Below are 23335 nucleotides of genomic sequence, written 5' to 3'. Positions count from 1 at the left end.
TCGCCAGTCCCTGGCACTGTTATTTTGGGGGTCACGGGCTGAAAAGTTTGGGAACCCCTGACTTATAGTATACACATTTTATTACCAGTAAGAGGCTTTGAACGTGGTCAGCTCCTATTTTATCAATATTAGAGACCACCGGTCCTTCCATCACAGCTTTGATGCGAGCACCCTCTACAGTAAGCCGAGGAAGGATCAACGTCTTGATGACCTGCGGGGGACAAAATCAGGAGGTTGGTGTGGATCGAATAAAAGGTCACAATGATAAAGACCAGAGGAAAACAGAATGAGACTCACATCCGGCCCGAGTTCAGCCAGTCCAGCGATGCAGCCGTAACGTGTCGTCCACTGGGTTTTGTCATCCAGCCAACTCTGAGGAAACATGTCAGCCCGGTTCAGTATGTGAAGTATTATATAATATTTATCTAAATGATCCCCCAAAATGTAATGCACCTGTGACTGGAATCTTTGTTCTAAAACTATCACTGGGTATTTAATTTCGCATTTTTTGGGGTCAGGGAAATTGGCAATTAAAAAATATATGTTATCAATTATTACAATTTCATAAAGAATAGAAAGCAGGGTTCATACACTTTCTCACCAATGATTTTCAATGACTTCTCCATGACCTTTACCTAACTTTCCATGACCAAAAACATTACTCTTTCTCAGCGGTACCACTGAAAATGGTTATTTTAATATAGGAAAATAAGGTCTGCATATGAAACATGTTGTGCGTATCTAAAACAAATCAAATAGGCTTACTAGCTTCTACTAGAATCTCTCACCAGCAAAATACCTCGTCAGTTAAATGCCATTTTACGTTTCATTACTATACAGTATTTATTATCATTACAGTATTACTATTTTGCCGATTAGATAAAATATGAATTATATTTGGTGCAACTTTAGTTACATTTCCATGACTTTTCCAAAACGTTGGAAAAAATATTGTTTTCCATAACTTTTCCAGGGCCTGGAATTTGCATTTTGAATTTCCATGACTTTTCCAGGTTTATTTAATGACCGTAAGAACCCATGATTTTTTCGTCATTGAGCATAATACATCAAAATTAGAAGTGATATTCCTGATCAGTGCAGTTTAAAAGACACAGAATATAAACAGGGAACACACAGCAAAAACAGCAGCTTCTAAAAAAGCATGTCAAATAAATAAATACAATGTAATTATTGTGTAGCATAAGAGTAGAATCAGAGTAAATCCTATTATTGAATTATTATGATCAAAAGACATTTCACGGCCCAAGTGACCGATTATCTAGAACCGGACCGTATTAACTCAACTTGTCTGAAACTCAATATTTTGTGAGGAAACAATACAACACAATAACCCACCTTCGTAAAAGTCTTGGTGATTCGGGACTGGATGTTGTTGGTTGTTGTGCTGAAGGTTTTACAACTCTGGGCCATGAGGCGAGCGGCGAAGTCTCGTAGAGCCCAGTGGTTGTCCACATCTGGTCGCAAACACAGCTGCTTACTCACAATACACGTCACCACAGCTGGGATGAGCTCATGCAGCTGCAAATACAGATAGGAATATGTAACGTTAGAATAATATACTGAGATTACACTCCACGACCCCACCACGGATGAGCGGGAGAAGATGGAACATTATAACATTTTGTTTTCTGCACTTACGTATTTCTCCAAATACAGCGTGGGGTTGTCCATGAGAGCTTTGACCATCCGCATGAGATAGATGAGCAGAGCCAGGTTGTTTTGCACCACATTGACACGGACCTTTAATGAGAGCATACAGTCAGTATATTCAGCAGAGATACACTTGGTTCTTTGATACGAGGGGAATGATGCTTGGGAAAAGATGCTTACTCCTTCAGAGATAAATGTGCTGAATCTTGGAAGCATCTGATACAGTCCAGGATCTGTAGCAATGCTCTGTAAAGCCTCCTGAAAGAGACCAGAGGAAACATGCCAAACGAGGTTAAAGCTACCTGGAGATCATTTGGAAAATATATTATGTTATTGCGCATTTCTCTTATGTCTCCTTGTTTCTTATGCTGCTGCAACGCAAGCATTTCCAAAATTGGGATCAATAAAGTACCTCTCTATCCATCCATCCATCCATCCATCCATCTATCTATCCATCCATCTATCTATCTATCCATCCATCTATCTATCTATCCATCCATCTTTCCATCCATCCATCCATCCATCCATCTATCTATCTATCCATCCATCTACATATCTATCCATCTATCTATCCATCCATCTATATATCCATCCATCCATCTATCTATCTATCTATCCATCCATCCATCCATCCATCTATATATCCATCCATCTATCCATCCATCCATCTATATATCTATCCATCTATCTATCCATCCATCCATCCATCCATCCATCCATCCATCTATCTATCCATCTATCCATCCATCCCTCTATCTATCCATCCATCTAACCATCTATCTATCCATCCATCTATCCATCCATCTATCTATCCATCCATCTATCTATCTATCTATCCATCCATCCATCCATCCATCCATCTATCCATCCATCTATCTATCTATCTATCCATCCATCCATCCATCTATCTATCTATCTATCCATCCATCTATCCATCATCTATCCATCCATCCAAAAAGTGTTCCCATTTTTTATAGCCGATTAATAAAAACGAACGATCTCTTAACAAAACAAGAAAAAGCGAATAGCTTCGTTACTCAGCGTGTATGTAATAAAACCTGTATACAGAAAGGCTGTACTTACAGCTCTCTTGGCTTCACAGGAGCCAACACAAGCTTCTGTGATTTCCTTGTAGTAGAGCTGCTGTTCCACAGAGAGCTCATGGGTGCTGCGAGGCTTCAGCCTTATTAGACCCTTATCCTTTCCTGAAAGAGACAGAGCATAATGGGGACGTATTAGGGAGGGAAGAAGGAAGCAGTTTGGTAGAAGAACAAATAGGAAAGTGGAACAAATGTAATATAACACAAGAGTCTGACCTTTGCCATCAGCAGCTGTCATCCCCTTGCCATGAATCGTGCCCTCTTCCTCCTGGCCAGGTTTGACCACTTTGAGCGGCTCTGTCGATTCAACCTTTTGTTGCTCTTTTGGTGCTGAAATGCAACAACAAAAAAACCCACTTTTAAAATCTATCATCCAAGGTTTTTAGCGTCTTTTATAGGAAAGATTCTAAACAAAGCTTACCTGGTGGTGGATTTTCTGGAATAGAAGGTTGCACCCCCTCGATGCTTAACCAGTGGGCTGTGAATAAGTAAACAAGTATGGTTATACAAGGTTTAAGTAAAAAAACGAATCATTTATTATTCGGGAGTATAAGGGCATGTAATAGTGATTATATGGATACCTTTGAGCGACACATCTAGGGGAACTCTGGGCAGCGGCGTGTTAATAATGTCACTGAGGTCGACTTCCTTTTCCTCATAGAAATGAAGCTCTCTCCCACCACCGCTTGCAAAGCGAAAAGGAATAAACTCTTGGGTCTGGAACCCGTACAGCGGCTATAACGAGAGGAATTTAGTCGCAGTTAGTTAAGACATTAAAAAATAAATAAAAAAGGCACCTAGAAAAAAAGATCCAGCATCCATTCAGTGGTGCTCAATCAAGTGATAAAAGTTCTCCCTTACCTCCACGTTTTTTAGTTTGAGAGCATTATCTATGTCACTGGTGGTTAATTTACGTCTCTTTCCATGATGCATGAATTTGAGCGCATCCTAGGTAGAAAAAACAAAGTAAAGAAATCAAACAAAATGTAAGACATTCAAGAATGTGGTTTCAGAGCAGTTGGCAGAACCACAAGTAAAGTGTCTGCTTCAATCATCTGGGACTTACCTGTGCAATTTCCTTTATTCTGTAGCTGACTTCTTCACTCAGGGCCGCGCAGCTTTCCTCCTGCAGCTGCCCCACTCCCACAGACTCTGCCATGGCCTTCATGGACTCTGTGGGCACCGTGACCGTGCACTGCTTCGGCCGACGTTCCTCCGCCATGGCTACAAAAAGTTCACAAGTTTGTAAATATCACTCTTCACAAAAAAACAATCTAATTCAAAGCGAACTATTCCACTTATTCAGGAGACAGCCGTGTTCTTCAGGTACAACATTAGAATAGATCACTGCCATTAATGAACAACACTCAATGGGTCTGAAGCCACAAACAGCATTCATGACGTTGCAGTGAAAGCCTTGATGTAGTTGTGAGACAAACATTAAATATAACCTTTAGTCTACTTGAATAAGCACCATTGTAAGGAAGGGGCAGCAGGTTTTTATTGCAGGGATTAGCATAATATGGATAATGTGGGTGTTTCACTGAAGTGTATGGATGGTTTACCAAAAGAAAAACGTAATGTTGCGTTGTGTAAAATCTCTGTTAATGTTTGTCAGAGAACATGTGGGAAACCCAAAACAGGAAGAAGTATCTAAGGTCTTATGAGATCATAATTACAAATCAAACACATGTTATATTTGTCGTAAACCAAGCAACTCTTTAAAATCGATAAATAGATACTTTAATGATCCAAAATTGGGAAATTATTTTTCTTACAGCAGCAATGTGTTCATTACAGCAGCAATGTGTTCAGGCATTACACTATTTAAACAACAGTAACATATATAACTATATGACAACATATATGACAGTTATGTAAAGTAGCTGTTATGGAGGGAGAAACTCAAACTATGGGGCAACAACGCATGTTTCATACATGGTGACATAAATGAAAGAGGAAAAGAGTAATTCGTTTTGATAATGCAAAAGGTATTGGTTTCAAAACTCAATATTGCAGTTAATGGAACTTTCTGGAAAATAGTGAAGTGTCAATATGTTGCACAGACGGAAGGCAGAAAGCTGCCTCAAAAGACTTTTCGCTCATCAGTGCCCCAAATTATGATAAATATCCACTTTGATCCAATAGTGTATCTTGTTTATAACTCAACATGCAAAGGTCCAGGGGATAAATGCATTTTAACAATGGTTTTATATACTTTAAGTGTGTAAACAAACACTGACCTACACAGAAAGCGGGTAACCACTTTGACGGATAACAACCAACTAGCTTCATATACCACTCAAGCTACATACAAAGTATATTCAATCAAACGCAACAAAGTTATGCAAAAAATAAAAACAGCGTTCGTTTTAAATTCATTCAAACCATTGCATGGTTCTTTAATATTAACTTTCAGTGAGATGGATTTGATAAACGTTAGCTTGCATGCTAACAACTTAGCATCCGTTGACATTTTACCTGTGTGAAGTTGTCCTCTCCCTTCTGAATTTAAGCAGGAATGTACACGAATAAAACCAGGCAATGTTAAGATTTGAAATAATATTTTCTTCGCAAAGCTAATTTTTCTCGATGAATATCCATCTCTTGATATAAATAACTAACTCATTTACGAATTGGAGCTGGGACCACCGCTCGTGAATTAGCGCTTATGTTCCATCGCCATTTTGAGTCACGTTCAGGGTTTGATCTCGCGAGACTATAATTGAGGAAATCACAGACAGAGCATCCGTTTGTTTGAAAAGTAATTTATTACAACTCGATTAAGTCACCGTTTTTTTAAATCTTAAATTCACGAAAAGTACACTTGAATATTAATACTTATATTACAACTTAATTAAATGCCAGTTCGACCTACGGGACTCCCCTCCCTTTATACAACAGTCCTCCCCAGTGTCCGGAACCAATGTTATCCTCGACATTACGGGGGTGACTTTATGGTGTAGCACCGGAGACAAATGTCAGGAGCGTGGAAGGGCATTGCAAGAAGCAATCATGTACAGATTTTTATTCCGGACCGTTTACACGGCTCGAAAGTCTTCTGTCCGTATCTATGAGGCGTGTGTGTTGCCAGTTAAATGTGACAAAGCTGCAGTTTTTAGGTGAGTGAACAGTACATATGATAACATACAGCGTGACTGACGAACGTCCGCAACTACATAACAGGTCGTTAAGGAGTGTGTTCAGTTTTATAAATTATAATGTGCATTTTGAAATAGCTAGAAAATGTGTTCTTCTTTCCATAAAAGCTAACGTGTAAACTATTAGCTTATGATGGTACGGGACATTTTGAGTGACATCTCTGTGAGCATAGGTAGGTGTATAGGAACTATATTTTATTTAAAGGTCATAATAACATTGTATTGCACCCCTATGATTGCACCCCATGTCCCATTCAAAGCATCATATAATTAACAAGAGTACACTAGTTTTAGCACATAATACATTGTGACATTCTCATACATGGTTTTATAGAATCACAATATGTTCACCCCATTACAATCGTTTCTTGTATATATCGTGTGTGTGTATGTAACCTAATTCATGGCAATATATGTACATATAGTCTAATGGTGTGTGTGTGTGTGTGTGTCCATGTCCCTTTGTATGTACTCATGTTAATCTCTGTGTATCTGTTCCTGTATATGTGTGCATGATCAGAGATCAGTTATTTTAGGTTTGACTCGTTTCAGCCAGTGTTTCACCGTTTTCAGATCAATTTGGGTTTCTATTTCCATTGGTAGGTCATTTCATGTGTATTCCTTTCACAAAAACGGAATCTAAGGAATATAGTTCAAGTGACCCCCTTGTGACAGCCTGGATAACCCAGCATCTCACTCACTTTGCTCAGTATTTCACTGGGTGAGAACAGGAAGTGTATTTGTAGCCTAAGAGCTGATTTTCTACTTTTTGTATTGAATTTTGTAGTATTATTATTACTCAAACTTGTTTGCTTCCTTACGATTCACACACGTATGATGATTAACTGAGTTTTCTTTTCTTTAATATAGGTTTGCAAATGGAGGGGGAGTCAAAGCCCTCAGCACATGTTCTATCAGGCTCTGTGAAAAGAAAGACAATGTTGCCTCATCTATTGAAGAGGAGAAAACCCTTGCAGAAAAACCAGTCGACCCGACAGAAACACCAACTTCGGTGACACAGAAAGCTGAAGATGACAGCAAAGTCATCAAAATGGAGGAACAAAGGGAGGAGGAGCCGGTGGTGTTGAAGACGGAGGATGAAGGCACGACGCAGCAGCAGGTGGATGTTAAAACTGAACAGGTTGAGGCAACACCAGCAGAAGTGAAAACTGTGGCAGCTAAGAATGGGAAAGACAGTCTCCTTGATATTCTTGGAGGCATGAGGGTGTCTGTAACCAGTAAGAGGAAGCTCAAAAACTTGGAAGCGTGGCAAAGCAAGGATTCTACAACCAAGCCAGCAGCTATGGAGAGCACCATCAGTATGTTTCAGAAGGCCACTGAGGAGGCTTCAGCCCAGAGGTGAGAGGGGGGTTGAAATGTATGGCATCACAGCAGCAAAGGCAGAGTGCAGATTAAAGGGGACCTATCATGCAAAATGCACTTTGTGATGTCTTTTATAAATAAATATGTGTCCCCGGTGCGTCGGGGAACTCACGCAGCGTCAGAAAATAAAAAAAGAACTCACCTTGTGATAAACCTGCAAGAGAAAAAACATTTGAGCTCCATACTGTTTCAGAAATAATCCTTGACGTGGTTTAAACAGGATGGCATTTTATAACAACCAAATTTAACTTTATCTCCGGTAGAATTCTGATCAGGCATTAGCTCCGCCTCCTCTTCTTTATTTAGTTCAAGCTAAGGACCCAAAATCTGCGTTTCTCTAACAGGGCTGCAAAAGAGGGGTTTGAGCAGTATGAGGCATGGCTACAACGGGGGGTCTGTTTGGTATTTTGAAATAAAAACTTCACAGACATGTTTTATATAGGTATGGTCCTACAACATATTTTTCAAATATAGCATACTAGGTCGACTTTAAAGTAGAAAGAGTAGAATTACATAGAAAAAAAAGTAGCAGTTTTCTTAAAAAAGTCACTATATACACATATCAGGTTAAATTGCCTTGCTGGAGCGCATGTTTCTTTAATGAATTTGTTCTTTTTACAACCAAAGTTTGATTGTTTGACCTTTGTGCCTTCACACTTTGAACTTACTTTACACCTTGATCTTGATGACATCTGGTGTGTCTTTCAACATCTTCTTATAATGAAGTATGCCGCCTTCTTCCTCTTCTTCTTCTTCTTCTTAGTGAGACTCTGGATCCTCAGCTGGTTGCCGCTGCGTCTGCTGCCGCCTCCACCCTCCCCGACAGCAGCCAGGCCGCGTCGGAGCTGCTCCGCCAGCTGAGGCAGCAACAGACCGTCACTGAGGCTCAGAAGAAAGGGGACATGAGTATCCTCGGGTATGTATCCAGTATGTTAATGGATCATTATTTGGCTTGTGGTGGTATTGTTTTCTATATTTGTACGCAGCAGCAGCTTTTATATTTTATGCTCCACAAATCTGGAGTAAACTTCCTGAACAGCTGACGTCTGCCCCAACAACGAGATTGTTTTAAATCAAGTCTAAAAACCTTTCTTTTTATTGCTGCATTTCCCAAGGTCAATTCAATATATGTTGTTATTATATTTCTGCACTTCTTGCAGCATCATCTTACAGTGTCAATTTTAAACAACCTTCTATCCTCAATAAACAAATATTTAACTTTTACCTTAAATAAGTTTGGGGTCAATTGTTTTATATGAATATTGACGTGAAAATCAAGCAGTTTCATTATTAAAATGTCTCAAATGTGATATTGTTTTTTGTGTTTCCATTCTGTATAATGGAAAACAAAAGGCATCGGTCTAAATGAATCCAACAATGTTTTTCTCAGAGACATCATCACTGACATGAAAGTAGAAAAGATCCCCAACAGGAGGCAGAGCAACCGGCCGGCCAATCAGATCCAGTTTGATGACGACGGTCCAGGATACACTCACGTAAAAGGAATCGACACAGAGCTATACAGTTCTCGGAACAAGTAAATATCTCTCATCACATCTTTACTCGGGTAGCTTTTAAAATGGAACATGTGCTTGAGATCTGTTTGTTTTTGTTTCTTTAGGAAGGTCTATATCTCAAGGCAAAGGCTCAACATCTTCCCTTGCACTACTGATGAAGATGGAGTTGAATCAGCAGTTGGTAATAAGCCATTTTGATGTCGTATTAACTCTGTTATTATGTATTAACTGCTTACTTACATTGGCTAACTCAATTGTGTATATCAGAGGTTTTCATAGGAGGGCTCTACGTTTTTAGGGGAAGCTCAGTGTAAGTAACACCACGTAGAAAGAGATAGTTAATAGAGAAAAATAAGTTTGAGGGAAATTCTTTTTTTCCAGATTCAGAAACAAAAGGAAGTCATAGAAAATACCTTTTTTGTATTTGTCCGTTATGACAAACATCAATATTAGGGTATCTTAGCTTAATCGTCGAGTGTCTATGGCATCAAAAAACAATGATGATCCCATAGGCATCTATGAATTGGGCAAAACTAAATAAGTAAACTAAGATGGGAGTCGAGGGGCTTCTTTTACCATGCTTTGNTCCTTAGAAATAACTGTTGAAAATAAGGCTTCAATTGTGCTTATTGTCCCTGGACACCATTGGTCTCTCCTAAACCGTTTTAATGTCCCAATGAAAGAGCTGTTGAATTGAGGACTTCTGCCCATAACGCTGATGTGACTCTTCCACAGTCCGGCCAACTCTATGGGACATTGTTTTGGCTAATGATCTGTCTCTGTGCACCGAACAAACACACCGCAACGGGCTGGAGGAGATGATCCAGTGGACCAAAGAGGGGAGAATGTGGCAGTACCCAATCAACAACGAAGCTGGTGAGTAACACGTAAAAAGGCAAATATACAGAATTAATGAAGTAGCCAGCACAAATTGATACTCTCACGCAGGTTCACTCCGGTGCTACACGTTTTCTTTGGTTCAGAAATCTTGAAACAAACAGAAGATCACCTTCATGTCTACACTCTCCGTTCGGCGCGAATCACACTTTCTTTACTGAAACTCTCCTTCTCCTCCGTGCTCTCGCGAGACTTGACGTCACACTCATACACACATCATAAATGCACTTTGTGTGTTACAATACTGACACCTGCTGGTAATCTCCCAAAACATGTTTATGAACATAATCATTTTAACACAACAAGTTATGTTCCTAACCAAAAGCAATACGCAACAGCAGCATATCATCTTCTACTACTAACGTTTAACTACTGAATAAACCTGAATAATACGACTGTATGCCACAATGACGGAATGACACTGACTGTTTCTTCTTACTCTCCGTTAGGACTTGAGGAGGAAGCCAGCGTCCCGTTCCATGAGCACATCTTTTTAGAGGAACACTTGCAGGAGGGTTTCCCCCGACAGGGACCGGTGCGTCACTTCATGGAGCTGGTGGTGGCCGGCCTGTCCAAAAACCCTTACCTCACAGTCCAACAGAAGAGGGACCACATTTCCTGGTTCAGAGACTACTTCCACCAGAAAGAGGACGTCCTGAAAGAGGCTGAAGTTTACCTCAACTGAGACAATTGCGTCTGTTTTCAACATTTGTTGAATGGGGACACATAAAAGTAAGACCTGTTCACTCAGCGGGGCTTTGCAACTACGATCATCTTTAGCATTTCAGTTGGATTTCATCACTTGCAGGAGGCCTGTTGAAGCGGCATCAAGTCTGTGTCCTGGTGGCAAACATTGTACATTATCTACTGTTTCTAAAATGTTGATCAGACTTCTATAGAACCGCTGTTAAAAAGACTGCGTTTATAGATTGATTGTACAAAGTATACAAAAAGTGTAAAAGAGCAAAAAACGGCTTATTCCAGTTAGTGACACACATTTACTGCATCACTGGTGATTCATTCAACCTTTACTTTCATAATCCAATGCTGATGCAGGCGATTTACTGGCTATGATGTTTCAATAGTGGTGACACAATAAAATAAAAATGATTTGGATTTTTTGTATCTTGAATACCGTAATGCTTATATCTATCCAGTGGTTGTTGTTGTTGTGATACACACAAGTAGCAAGTGATTAACTAGCTTCAAATATTGATTTAAAGAGTTTCTATCAAGGCATGTTTGCAGATTTAGGCTTCATTAAAAAAAGCACTGGACCCTTAAGTTGAATTGAGGTTTAAGTCATTGAATTTCAAAGGAAACTGGTGGATGAAAATATTTTTGTACTCTTTTTGTGTGACGGGTCAAACAAACACCTTTGATCGTGATTGATTGTGTTTTTGCTGGAAGGCTGTAACACAAGTGTAACTCATATGCACAACTTAGGACCTCAGATCGGGTTTACAGTAGGAGCGTAATAAGACCTTGAACCTCGTGCCCTCTGCAGGGGAAGTACTTTTAAAGCTAAAAAACATGTTAACAATGTACGGCACAGATTCAATCTGGTCTAAAAACACCCTCGGTAATCTATTGTCTGAGAACGTGTGGAAAACGAGAGCTTGACAGTTGAGAGTGCCTCGTTTCCACATTTTGTTCACTTTTCCTTAAACACATGATTGGCATGATAAGATTTTGGCAACACTTCTCTTTTATATGTATGAAGTTCAAAAAAAGTCAAAGTGTTTTTGAGTGTAAGGAAAAGTCTTACGCACAAATAACCCACTAGATGGCGCTGCTGACAGCTTTGGGACATGAGGGTCGTTTTTTTTTTAAACACTTTACAACAAAAATGGGATATTTCAAAAGAAAAAATCTACCCTGTGCAGTAACTTGTCCGTACTTTATCAAAACCTTTAGTCAATTGAAGCGACTGTTTCTGATGTCAAAAAATCAAGTTAATTGCCAATAACATTATTTAAGGTTTATTTAAACAATATATGTGTTGGAAATAATCAAATATCCAGTTTATACATAAATCTCTCTTCTAGTAATGTCACATCTGTAGATAGATTTTCCTATTAAAAAAAACACAAGGGACAAGGTGTGTGATATTTATCAATCTTGGATGTTTTGGTGTGACTTGGCTGTAGAGATGCATGCGTTTTCTTGAATATAACAGAACTACATGGCACTTGGCTTGTGGTGCTCAAAGAGAACAACTGCATATCATATTTTTTTTTTAAAGTATTGTCTTTCACACAGCAACTCAAACCAAAGCCTTTATTTGTGTGTATATGTGTAGGATATCATGAGTGTTTGTGGTCTACAGCTCCTCATTACTCAAAAAAACCACGAAGAGTATAATGTGGTCTAATTCATAATTTATTTAGGAAATTATTCAAGCTCAACTTCCCCTTGTAAAAAAAACATAGTGCATTTATTTAACACGGCTTCTACTCCTTCTACTTGCCACCAGAGCATTTGAACGCACCTTCAAGTTGTATGAGCAGGATGACGGAGCCTGTGTGTGGTCCTTGAAGGCAACATCACACTCGCTGACAGTTGAGAGTAGAGACCAGTCGGTGCAGGATGGTGTGACTTCAGTGAAGACTTTGAACCAAACATTTATCCAACTTTTAAATTGCAAACCTCTTGTCTGGTGTGTGTGTGTGGACGCAAAACCACTTTTACCTGTTGATTTTGATTCCCCCCCCCCCCAATTATTTATTTTTGTATGCGAGCGTCTGTGACAGTAAGTTTGACACAGGCATGGCTGAGGTACCGCAGCCGGTCGAAATAGACCCGGAATTCGAGCCTCTCTCCCGGCCGCGGTCCTGCACCTGGCCGCTGCCCCGCCCGGAGCTCAGCGACCCGGCCGGCTCCAACACCTCCTCCCCGGCCCCCTCAGTGCAGCAGGAGCCCGGAGGAAACACCGACTTCATCAGCAGCCTCGGCTTGTTAGAGGAGGACTATGAAGAGTATGCGGAGCAGAGTGACTTTCAGTGTCGAGAGGGGAATTGTGTCCCTCCACAGCAGCAGCACCACCTCCATCCCCTCCAGCAGCAGCCGCTCCCCGGTCCTCAGATGCCCGCTCAGCAGGTCCCCTCTCCGGGCGTCACTCCTCCGGGCAGCAGCACCTCCGGACCGAGGAAAAGCAGCTCGTCCCGCCGCAACGCCTGGGGGAACATGTCGTACGCCGACCTGATCACCAAGGCCATAGACAGCTCACCTGAGAAGAGGCTGACTCTGTCTCAGATTTACGACTGGATGGTGAAGAACGTGCCTTACTTCAAGGATAAGGGAGACAGCAACAGCTCCGCGGGCTGGAAGGTGAGTGAGTGTTAAGAAGCTGAGGTGCGTTCATGGTTGAGATGTAACCATTTAACGCCAAACCAAAAGTATAAACATAACATTAACACACGTGTCATTCAATGCTGTAACTTAGCAGCACACCTGCACAATACTTTCCAAAATACTTAAGTTGCTGAACACTTTGGCAAACTTTCTGATGCAGTTTTTCAAAAATGATTTTACTTTCTTTAAATACATGCTATTTAAAATGAAATAGCATGTAGATTAGTTTATTCTGCAGTAACTTAACTCTAGCTAACACTCAACAGAAGTTGGCTAAAATAAGATTGACTTTATTGATTCCAATTTGGGAATGTTTTCGTCACAGCAGCAGTAGCCTACTGTAAACAAGGAATTGAACATAATATGAAGATGAGAAAGGTACATAAACAAACATAAACACTAGATATAAACAAATCAAAATAAGAAAATAAAACAAAAAAGTAAAATTCATAATGACAGTGAAACATATCTGTAGACTATCTGTCGAATACATGCAATAAGTGTGCAAAACGTTGCATTTTAAATCAAATATGAATGTACAATGCTCAGTGTGAAGACAATACAGATATGTAAATGGTGGTTGTTGAAGGGGAAAGTGTTGGAGCAGTTAGAAACAGGTTTCTATAATATTCTGTTCAATATTTTCCATTATAGGGAATTTAAGAAAGCATTCTGAAATGTGGCAGTAAATAACAAAAATGAATGATGGCTGAAGTCCATGTGTTTTGTACCTGTTTTTTCCTACTCGCCAGTCAGTGTTGTCATAGCAACTGTTTCCCAAAGCAGCACAAATACCTGGTGTGACCTCACTCAATGTAATGTGGTCACTCAGTCTGTCGTGATGATGAACCAGACAGAGCACTTTTATAACTTTGCATGTGGATTTTATGCTCTGTACTTTTATTTCAAGCCAATACTTGTTTGCCATTCAGTGCTTTAGGGGATCATTCATTGGAAACATCTTGGCTAACTCGTATTTTTATTAACGCAGGTTTAAAAAAAACGTCAATAGTTTCATCATATTTATTCTTTCTTAGTGTCTATGAACTACTGTCTATACTTAGTGTATTACATTTCTATACTTCAGGGTATAGTGTTTATACCCATTTCTACTGCCAAACTGTATATCCTCAGTACTCTGAGCCATGCATCTAATTGAATCTAAAACTAATGAATACATGAAAAACAATACTTGTTTCTTTATCTATCATTTAAAAACTGCTCAGTGGTTGCTCTTGAGTTTGGCTTCTGAACTTTGGCTTGTTAGTAACCTTTGAAGTGTTGGAGCGGTTTCCTCTGTCAGCTATAGCACACGCCTCTCTGCTGTGTCAGTGAGGAAACATAAAGCTCTGAAGCAGCCAGTAAATCTTGCTGTAAACATCCCAAACATCCAGAATAGTTCTCTCTGTGCTGGAACAATCTATCCATTACAAGCACAAAACATACCGACTCATGGACTATGCAGCATTTCCACAGTCATGGAAAATTTGGTACAGTCCTGGAATTTTACAAAGCTGTGCTTTCTGGCCCTGGAAATGTCTAGCAGGGAAAAGCAGGAGCCTAATGCCTGTGCAAACATGCTAATCTGGGTCTTAATAACGTCTCGCCGGGGTAAGGAAGTTACTCAGCCATGATGGATAGAAAGTGAGGACAGAAAAAGTGAAGTAAACGTTAATGAAACAAGCACACTCTGAAATAATTTCTAATTTCAGATTTGTAGCCCTTCCTGTAACCCTTGCATTCTCACGAGACGTAATTTTGAAGTTATGTCAGGAAATGCCTTTGTGAACCTCAATCAATTATAGTTTCAATTGTTCAACAGCCCTTTGTGAGAACTTGATCACAGCTTCTGACTTATGGCTCTGGTTAGCCTCCTTTTCCTTCTTTTCTTCATCTCTCTGCGGTTCATCATTGGTTACATGTACAGTCGGTGCAGTTGCTGGTGGGAGTGCCATGGGGTTTCGGCCAGGGGAGCAGCATGGAGTCAACTGTTTCAGGGCTCTCCCCCTCACAATAACAGGAGGCGACACAAACAGCTCAATCAGTGTTGGGGAGTGTGTCGGAGGGGAAGGGGCTTAGGAGAAGGGAATGCTGGGAACAACGTCAAACATCCTCCATTCCTGAGCTGTGCGCTCATATCTTTGTGTCCCTGTCTTCTAGAGTTTCCTCAGCGGATGCTGCAGCTTGGAGAAAGGGATTGCTGCTCTTTATCCTGTCACTTCCTCCTCTGCCCTCTCTCAAGCCTTCTGTTGGAGGTGTTTGTTCCAATTGAGCACTGAGAGTTACACTTTTCAAAGGGCCAACTGCACCTTTATGCACCAAGATATTTAAATATGCGAATATATATCGACACAACTAACGATAGCTTCAGCAATCAATGAAATCTAACCAGACATTCAAACTACCTCAGCAGACGTGTTGCTCTAATCCTCCGCTGTACTCCACTCTACTGCTACTTAAGTTTGGACACAAATTGGATATCTGAAATAGAAATCATTTTGTTAATACTTTAGCATTTAACTCCACATAACAGTCTTTTTTGCTGTAGCTACTCTTTGCATCGTGTGCCATTCAATGAAGCAGCAAATCCCTCTTTGACAATAGCACAAAGGTGTTTATCTTTATATTAAATCAACCTCTGCATTCCTGAATGTTGGCATGCTTCGTTGGGCTTCGGAACCACCGGCTGATAGTTATTTTTACACTTTCCTGTTCAGAAAACACGACAGTCCCCCCCCCCACAATGAACTATGATGCATTTCCTGCAGAGTGGATGGAAAACAGTGCCATGTGTTAACATCCCCACCCTGCAAAACACGAGGGTCAGGGCTGGAAAAAGAGGAGGGCCCGACAGGAGAGGCCAGACATCGATAAATCATGTTTGTGTCTAATTCTATGTAAAGTCATTTTATTCCATTCCCCGCCATATGCTAAAAGAAATCATCAACCTGGTTGTTAGGATCTTTTGTATCATCATGTGTTGACTTTACTATTCGCATACATGATTGTAATGAAAGATAGAGATAAGCCAGAGACCTCATGGTGGGTGGAGGGCGTTGAGTTTGAACCTCAGTGATTATACAGCTCCACCTAAATAACTGAAGGTGGGTGGAGGGCAGGGCGAGGGCAATGCTGCTGCAGCTATACTGTAGCTTCCTGTCTCCCTCATGTCATGGAAATAATGTTTTGTTTCCCTCCAAAAATATTGCGGTGATCATGACGCCTCTACCACAAGAGAGGGCCCCTGCCAACTGGGAGGACTGGTTCCCATGGGGTGTTGGTGGGTCTAAGAGTGGCAGTGTGCAACATGCAAGGGTACTTTACCATCTTACTGGTAATGCCACTGTTTTTCTCAGCGAACTGTGACCTTAAATAACGGAACAGGAAGCAGCACTGCTGAGTAGTTAACCTGGCGCAGAAGAACTGAGGTGTTCATTCGCAAACATCTAAGACCGTTTTTTAACAACGGCACTTTTCAAAAGGTCATGAAGCGCGTAAAGGCCATATAGAGCCCTGATATCCGGATATCAGTTTGCATTTTTGCAGTTCTGGGTTCCTTGATTTAAAGATATTGATGTTTTTTGTTAGTATTGTTAAATGACTGAACCAAGGGGGGTTAACCCAAGCTTAAAATACTTTAACATTTGGTTCTACAACATCAAGTATGTCAGAAATACCCAATTTGTACGTTTTTTTGTGTCTTAACAAAAGACGTCTGCTTACAAGTGTCCCTATTCTGCTCATTTTCAGGTTCACATTTGTATTTAGTGTCTCTACTGTGACATGTCTCCATGCTTTAATGTTCAAAAAGCTCTTTATTTCTCTCATACTGCCTGTAGCTGCAGCACCTCTTTTCACCCTCCGTCTGAAACCAGAGCCCAGTCTGCTCTGATTAGTTAGCTAGCCGGCTCTGTTGTGATTGGTCAACGGTTAGAGATGTCCCGCCCTTTAGCCTATCACATACAATGTGTACAATGTTGCCAATAGAAGCACGAGTGTTACATAGTGATATCACTATGTTGCAGAAGTAAACAAAGGAGTCCAAAGGAGGCGTTTCAGGCAGGGGGGAGAATGTGTGGGAGAACTTTTTCCTTTAGCCATTGCAGACCTACATGCACAACAAACCTGTATAACCCTCTATAGGAGAGAGAAAACCCCAAAAAGCATAATAGGGCCTCTTTAGGTAGACGGCAGATGTTGTTGTGGACATTAAACGTCATTAGGCCAAACACTAGTCTGCCTTAGCTTAATGGTGTTGACGTTGAAGTCATGTGGCTGAAGTGTAGTTTGTTTGTAGCCGGAGGTTTTTGGCCTGCATGATGATTGCACAAACCCTTTCCAAATCATCAACAAAATATGTAAGTATCATAAACTTTTGTGTGAAACAGCTTATTTTCTGCAATAATCCGAAATCCAGTAGAAATATCCCATTGACCTTTTGACCAGGGAGCCAGATTGTTTTCAATAATACTTCAACTCTGAAACTCTCCATTGGATTGTAGTCCATTTAGATATTTACATGTATGTATGCAACAGATAAATACACAGTTCTGTGACCGCCTGCAGTTGTGTTTGTACTCACTGTGAAGTGGTTTTATTTAAGTACATTATTCAACGCAGATGTCCAAAGGGCCCCTACACGACAAATCTGGCGCCTGATGTCTGCGTACGACCAGAACAAGTCACAAACAACACTAACACTATTTATTCAAGATAAACTGAGCTGCTAAGTGAAACAAACTCACTCCATTGGAACAACATCTCCCAGTTCAAATGACAGCTGATGGATATAATTGACCTATACTCTGACTTTCATCCAAATTAAGATTTGCGATTATTGATGGCCAATGAAAAGTAACTAAAATGTAAATAAAGGATATACATTATTAATAAATCAGACCAGAAAGTGACGTTTATTCAGATAACCACAGGTAAAATGTGGTTCTATCGGCTTAATCCTGACGGTTTGCCACACAATTTTACAAATGAATGTTGCCCTGTGGATGAGTCACTGTGAGATCTGTTTTCTGTGGTTATAAGTTTAAAGACTCGCCAACCATTGGATTGCCATGCATTTTGGGACACACCTTTTGGTTGCTGTCGGTGTGAATTCACATCGAAGTTGTTAGTTTGTCAAACACTGATATAATGACTAAATACTTGCAAAGTTATGACATACATTATATTGTTAAGTTTCCTAATGCTGTAGCAAATGATATTGGTAATTTACTGTAAGATGTTGAACATAGTTAACATTATATATACAACCTTGTCATCAATGGCAACAGTGTAAGAAAAGCGTCACAGAGCTGCTAACATGTATAAACAAAACAACTTCTATTGTTTAATTACAATTGTTTGCTTCTTTATGGGCAACTTTTAAACAAATGAGGGGTTCTACTGAGGGTTTGTGAACTCGGTTTGAGGACACGGACCTGAAAAGAGGCCACTAAAAGAGGCAGGAAAAAGTCTGCTATTTGTCTTGGGATCACAAGGTTAAAAAAGGGAGGCCTACCCTTAACTTAAGAGGCCCACTGAAAGCTTCAAGTAACCCCATGAAGAAAAGGAGGCTTGGGGCAGGGGCTTTTCAATGAGGAGCGCATATAGCTTCAGGGAGGGAGGGGAGCCGTCAGCTGACTGGCTTTCTGTGGGCTGATGCCTGTGTACAGTCTGCTGTCTACACATGTGTGAGTCTGTGGAATCTACGGCATGTGGCTTTCTGCATTGTCCTCGAGTCCCACACAATAATAATCCCCCTCTCTATATTCTGTTCACAAAAAGAACCTGGCCTCAAACCCATTATGCAAAAATATAATGGACATGGGTGCAGAGGCAAGTGGAGAAATATTGTGTGAAGACAAAGGAAAGGAATCAGAAGTAATTGAGATTAGTGTCCAAGCCTGTACAAAAACAGTTGGCCTTTTTAACCTTTTTAAAGTGTGCAAAGAATCTCAAGATTAGACTGTAGAAGCTTATAGATCAAGTTTGTAATCGGCTTTCTTAATATTAACTTTTCTTTTTATCAGTTGCACATCAAGTGAAGATGTTTTAAAGTGTTCATCATGCTCATTTTCCTCCTGGTTGTATATTCAAGCCTGAGCTACCAACACAAAGCTCCCCATTCCTTTTCATAGCCCCACTTTGAAGCCATTGCAGAAGTAGGTCACTCGGTTTGATGCTCAGTGTTAATGAAGTAACCTGTATTGTGCCGGGAGCCACGAAGAGGCGACGTGGTCTGCACACAAAGCTCAAGGGCTCTTCTTCTACAGCGCTCGCCTTTTTTTTTTAACACTAAACTCAGGGCCCACACTCATTTTCATCTTCCTGGGTCAGAGGAGAAAGGGGGGAAGGGTGCACAGGAAGACACTGTCAGGAAGTGGCTTGTCCTTTTACTGTAATCTCTGCAAGTTCTGTGCACTCTTTTTCACCCTGCATATCGTTCTGCTCTGTGGTGGTATAGCAAAGTGACTACAGTTAGAAAGATAGCAGCTCTGATTTACTGTCAGACATCTTCAATGGTATTTTTGCACCCAGCAAGAGCCTTCATAAAGTGCAAGATAAAGAAGCAGTGTGTTAAGTCAAACAGTGTGAACACTTGTCTCACAAGATCAACAAGAAATTTGCTATTTAAAAATAAGATGGTTTCCCCTTTTTTTCATTTAGCAGCTGAATACATTGCTGTCTTTGTGTCTTGCATTTTAATTAGACAGGAATACAAAATATGGCTGCAGTATTGTCTTTTAGCAGAATAATTTGTGCAATTATTAGACATTTTAATAATTTTACAATCAATTTAAAATAAGTAAGTATGTCAAGAGATGTAATTTGTCCCAATAAGACACACTAACAACAAGCTTTATCCTTATTTTATACATGATTCTTTCTTTTTTTTAGCATTAAACCACATAAGTTATAGAAAGCCAATATTTGTAATGACATTCTGAACGTCTTAAGGCACTGGCCAACAAACTGGTCAAGAATAATAGTCTGCCTAAGAGATTAGCACGCTTCCTTATTTTACTCTTAATGTGATTTTTGGACAAATATTCCAACTAGCAAGCCATGAAGCTTGATTAGAAAATATAAACATGATGCAGCATTAGCTTAAAGCAAGATGGATACAATCTGGGAGGGTACTGATTCAATTGAGACTTTACAGAAGAAGTTATATTCTTACTCTTACAAAACTGCCACAACCTCACGTGGTTTGGTATTACCAATGGCTAATGGTTGCTAAAATGAGATAATATTAGCTAACTTTAAGTACCGTAACTGATATTACTGAATACGTTTGCTTATTTCTGAACATTTCAATTAACTTGGTGTTTTCTATTATGGGATAAAACCAAAGAAAATTCTCTGGTGACATGCTGAAACTTAGCGTAGCAGTAGCATAAATATAGAAAACGTTAGCAAAATGCTACAATAGCCTAATGTCAGCAACACAGCCATACATGGAGTCTGCTAACATTAGCTTACGTTAGCCACAATATGCTACTGGTAAGACGAGACCGTGGATCGTTTTGGCAGCAGCTTAACCTCTGAGTTTTACATGGTTTTAAACTTATAGGCCAAGACATGTCTTAAAGTGGCTCTCTATTTCCCTCCATTATTTTCGTCACTCGCTAAGTATCACGCCTCATTGATTTAAAGCGGAGTTACAGATATGAGTAGCAGATGGTCTCCCCAGTGGTTCTCCTGTGGGGATCCTCTCTCCAGTCTGTGGTTGCGTCTGGATCTATATGTAAAACGTTTGGATCAGTTGCACGTGAGGCCCCTTTCACTGTGTGGCTGCACCTGTCCCTGCAACTGGGCCTTGTTTGTTTACTCACTCACCCTGCGACCGTTACTCATGCTTCACTACACAAGAAACAGCAGCTGTGTTAGCGGTGTTGATTGTTTTGAAGTCCAGTAGGAGGAGTCACTTCATGCAGCAGCAGTTTGTCACATACAAATATTGAACACAGATGATTTTGAGATCATTGAGTGCATTTGACAGGGCAAACTGTAAATAGATTTAGTCGATTTAGTCAGAAGCAACAAGACCTTTCCCATGTCAGGCATCCTTGCACCCACTGACCTAGAAACAGAGCGATGTTAAAACTCTCATTCTTCAGTTTAATTATTTCACAGAGACATATAAGCTAATAGATGAATTCTTAGCATATTATAATTATTAAAGGCAATATCAACAATGGAAATAGATGTTCGGTAGCTACAAAGCTTATATTTTAAGCACACAAAAGTAAATTGACATGACTCTACCCACAAAAAGACGCAAACAGCATCATATTAAAATATTTTCTAATGAGATATTTGTATCTAATGCATCCTATTTATTCTACAAGCTTGTGTTTGATCACTGCTCAACTTACTTAATAGATCCTTTACATCACTTGCAGTCTGTAATCTGTGCCTGGGAACTTAGTAGCCGTGAAAGGTCAATGAGGAGCACACAGGCTTCTTAATGCCCCACATTCATATGCAGCTACAGGTGCACATATTTAACTTCAAAGCCGGTTAAAACATGAGGACCGTGACAATATGTTTTATAAAAAAGTTTAGCAGCATATACGCCACCTTGGGTCAGGCTTTCAGAGGCATGATGTGTGAATGGGGCACCGCCTGAATTAGTGAGGCAGGGGATGTCTTTTGTTCTCTTTGGGCTGAGGTGAGGTCTGTCTCAGACAAGGATTATCCCTGGCAGAGTAGAGAAATTCCTCTTCCCAGGGCCCAGTCATGCAGCCCATGATCTATTGTAAGCAGTCAGCATTTGCATATCACTAGTGATCTCAGCTATCTGCGAGCGAGACATGTCGACTTGGTTTTAGTGAAGTTAGTTCACAGACTGAAGCTGTGCAACACATCGCTCAGATCTCTCGTCCTCTGCTTATGACTCATTTCCTGTCTTCTGGTTACAGATTGAGATCAAGTAAAAGGGAGAGAAGGTCATGATAAAATCACGTCGAATCACAACTATGTTAAAGGAACAGTTTGACATTTCAGAAAATATTTGCTCTCTTATTGTTTTGCACAAAGACAGAAAATGAGAAGACAATCCTTTTGCAATTCAAATAATGCACAGAGTGGATTTATTTAATCTTGCATTTTGTGGAATAACAATTCTATTTATTGAAACACAGACAGGTCACCTTTTTTTATCATCTTTATTAAAAAACAATCAGACAGAATTAAAGATTTTCCCTTTCACTTTTTAAACTAATCACGAATAGTAAGCCCCCGGCCGCATAAATGATGGATCCACAAAGTAAAATAAACTAACATTGAGGGAATCTGTTCTTAATACATACATAATCATAAATCACTTTACTTAAAACACAGTATTTCTTACATGTCTACCATAATAGACAGCTTATATGAGGATATTCACACTTATTCTGCAAATAGAAATGACCAAATTCAAACAATTGGGAGTTTTTTTCATCACGTTCCACGATAAAATCTACTTTCTGTCCTATCCTTAACCTGAGTCAGATTTGTATTGCCTTGTGAGGATATGGAGTGAGCGTTAACTCCCCTTCACGTCTCTTCAGCATGTGCAGGATGTCCTCCGACACAGGAAGCCTTATTTAAAAGTCAGTGGAAGAGAAGGGAGGAGACCGGGTGGGGGGGTTTGTTGTGGTGAGTCAGAAAGTACAGCCAGCAGCATGTCTGTGAATCTTCTCCTCTCTCTGCTCCTACTCCATTACATTTCACTTGTGAGACGCTTTTATCCAAAGTGACTTACATACATTCAGTACTAGGAAACAGTTGGCCGAATGCCGAAAGGCCGAAAATGATTAATAGAAATATATATATATATATAATGTATACATTTTTTACCAATGTTGTTCAGCTGATTATGGAAAAATACATGATTAGGGCAAAACTTAAATAATAATCACTATTATGGGTCCATAAAACATTTATTCAGCACTTTTGAATTCATACAGTACATTAATTCCAAGTCAAGTGCATTTTCTTTTCTCTGTAGGATAACTACAACAAAGTGCATTCAGAACAAAGCCAAGGTGCTTTAAAACTGCATAAACATCTAGGCCAGTAGGCCTACAACAAAATAGTGTAAATAAAGGCTGTAACAGCCAGGCCTTCAACAACAACAAATGCACCTATAAGTTTGGTAACCTAACGTGTTATTGTTATGACGTAATCAAAACGCGGCAACAAGCACAGCGCGCGACCATGCTCGCGGCTGGCTCACAGCCAACATATCTGCCGCTTGGAGATATTT

General features: G+C 40.1%; 3 protein-coding genes across 3 annotated transcripts in view; 2 read left to right on the top strand and 1 right to left on the bottom strand.

Annotated features, from left to right (window-relative positions):
• Window positions 1–73: 73 nt before the first annotated feature.
• On the bottom strand, window positions 74–5471 carry taf6 (TAF6 RNA polymerase II, TATA box binding protein (TBP)-associated factor; the record flags this gene model as incomplete). Its single annotated transcript, XM_010784970.1, has 12 exons — window positions 5253–5471; window positions 3838–3995; window positions 3633–3719; window positions 3353–3506; window positions 3193–3249; window positions 2988–3101; window positions 2755–2876; window positions 1852–1929; window positions 1660–1761; window positions 1357–1539; window positions 298–372; window positions 74–211 (listed from the first exon to the last, which is right to left on the bottom strand). Coding segments are annotated over exons 2-12 (1266 nt in total), but the record flags the coding sequence as incomplete, so codon positions are not given.
• A 244-nt stretch (window positions 5472–5715) lies between these two features.
• mrps31 (mitochondrial ribosomal protein S31) lies at window positions 5716–10854 on the top strand. The gene is made up of 7 exons (XM_010784969.1): window positions 5716–5893; window positions 6803–7291; window positions 8079–8231; window positions 8706–8852; window positions 8937–9013; window positions 9568–9708; window positions 10179–10854. Exons 1-7 carry the CDS (start codon window positions 5787–5789, stop codon window positions 10412–10414), a joined length of 1350 nt encoding a protein of 449 aa, XP_010783271.1. The 5' UTR covers window positions 5716–5786; the 3' UTR covers window positions 10415–10854.
• Window positions 10855–12310: 1456 nt separating this feature from the next.
• Window positions 12311–23335, top strand: part of LOC104957347 (forkhead box protein O1-A) — a 16757-nt gene continuing 5732 nt past the window's right edge. The window contains exon 1 of the mRNA XM_010784968.1: window positions 12311–13059. Within this exon, the coding sequence (XP_010783270.1) occupies window positions 12499–13059 (561 nt within the window). The 5' untranslated portion in view covers window positions 12311–12498. The remainder of the gene's footprint in view (window positions 13060–23335) is intronic.

Source organism: Notothenia coriiceps, unplaced genomic scaffold (assembly GCF_000735185.1).
Source record: "Notothenia coriiceps isolate Sejong01 unplaced genomic scaffold, NC01 NC01_scaffold00026831, whole genome shotgun sequence".
Classification (NCBI taxonomy): Eukaryota; Metazoa; Chordata; class Actinopteri; order Perciformes; family Nototheniidae; genus Notothenia; species Notothenia coriiceps.
Note: the sequence above shows the minus strand (reverse complement) of the source record. Positions and strands in the feature narration are given on the sequence as shown.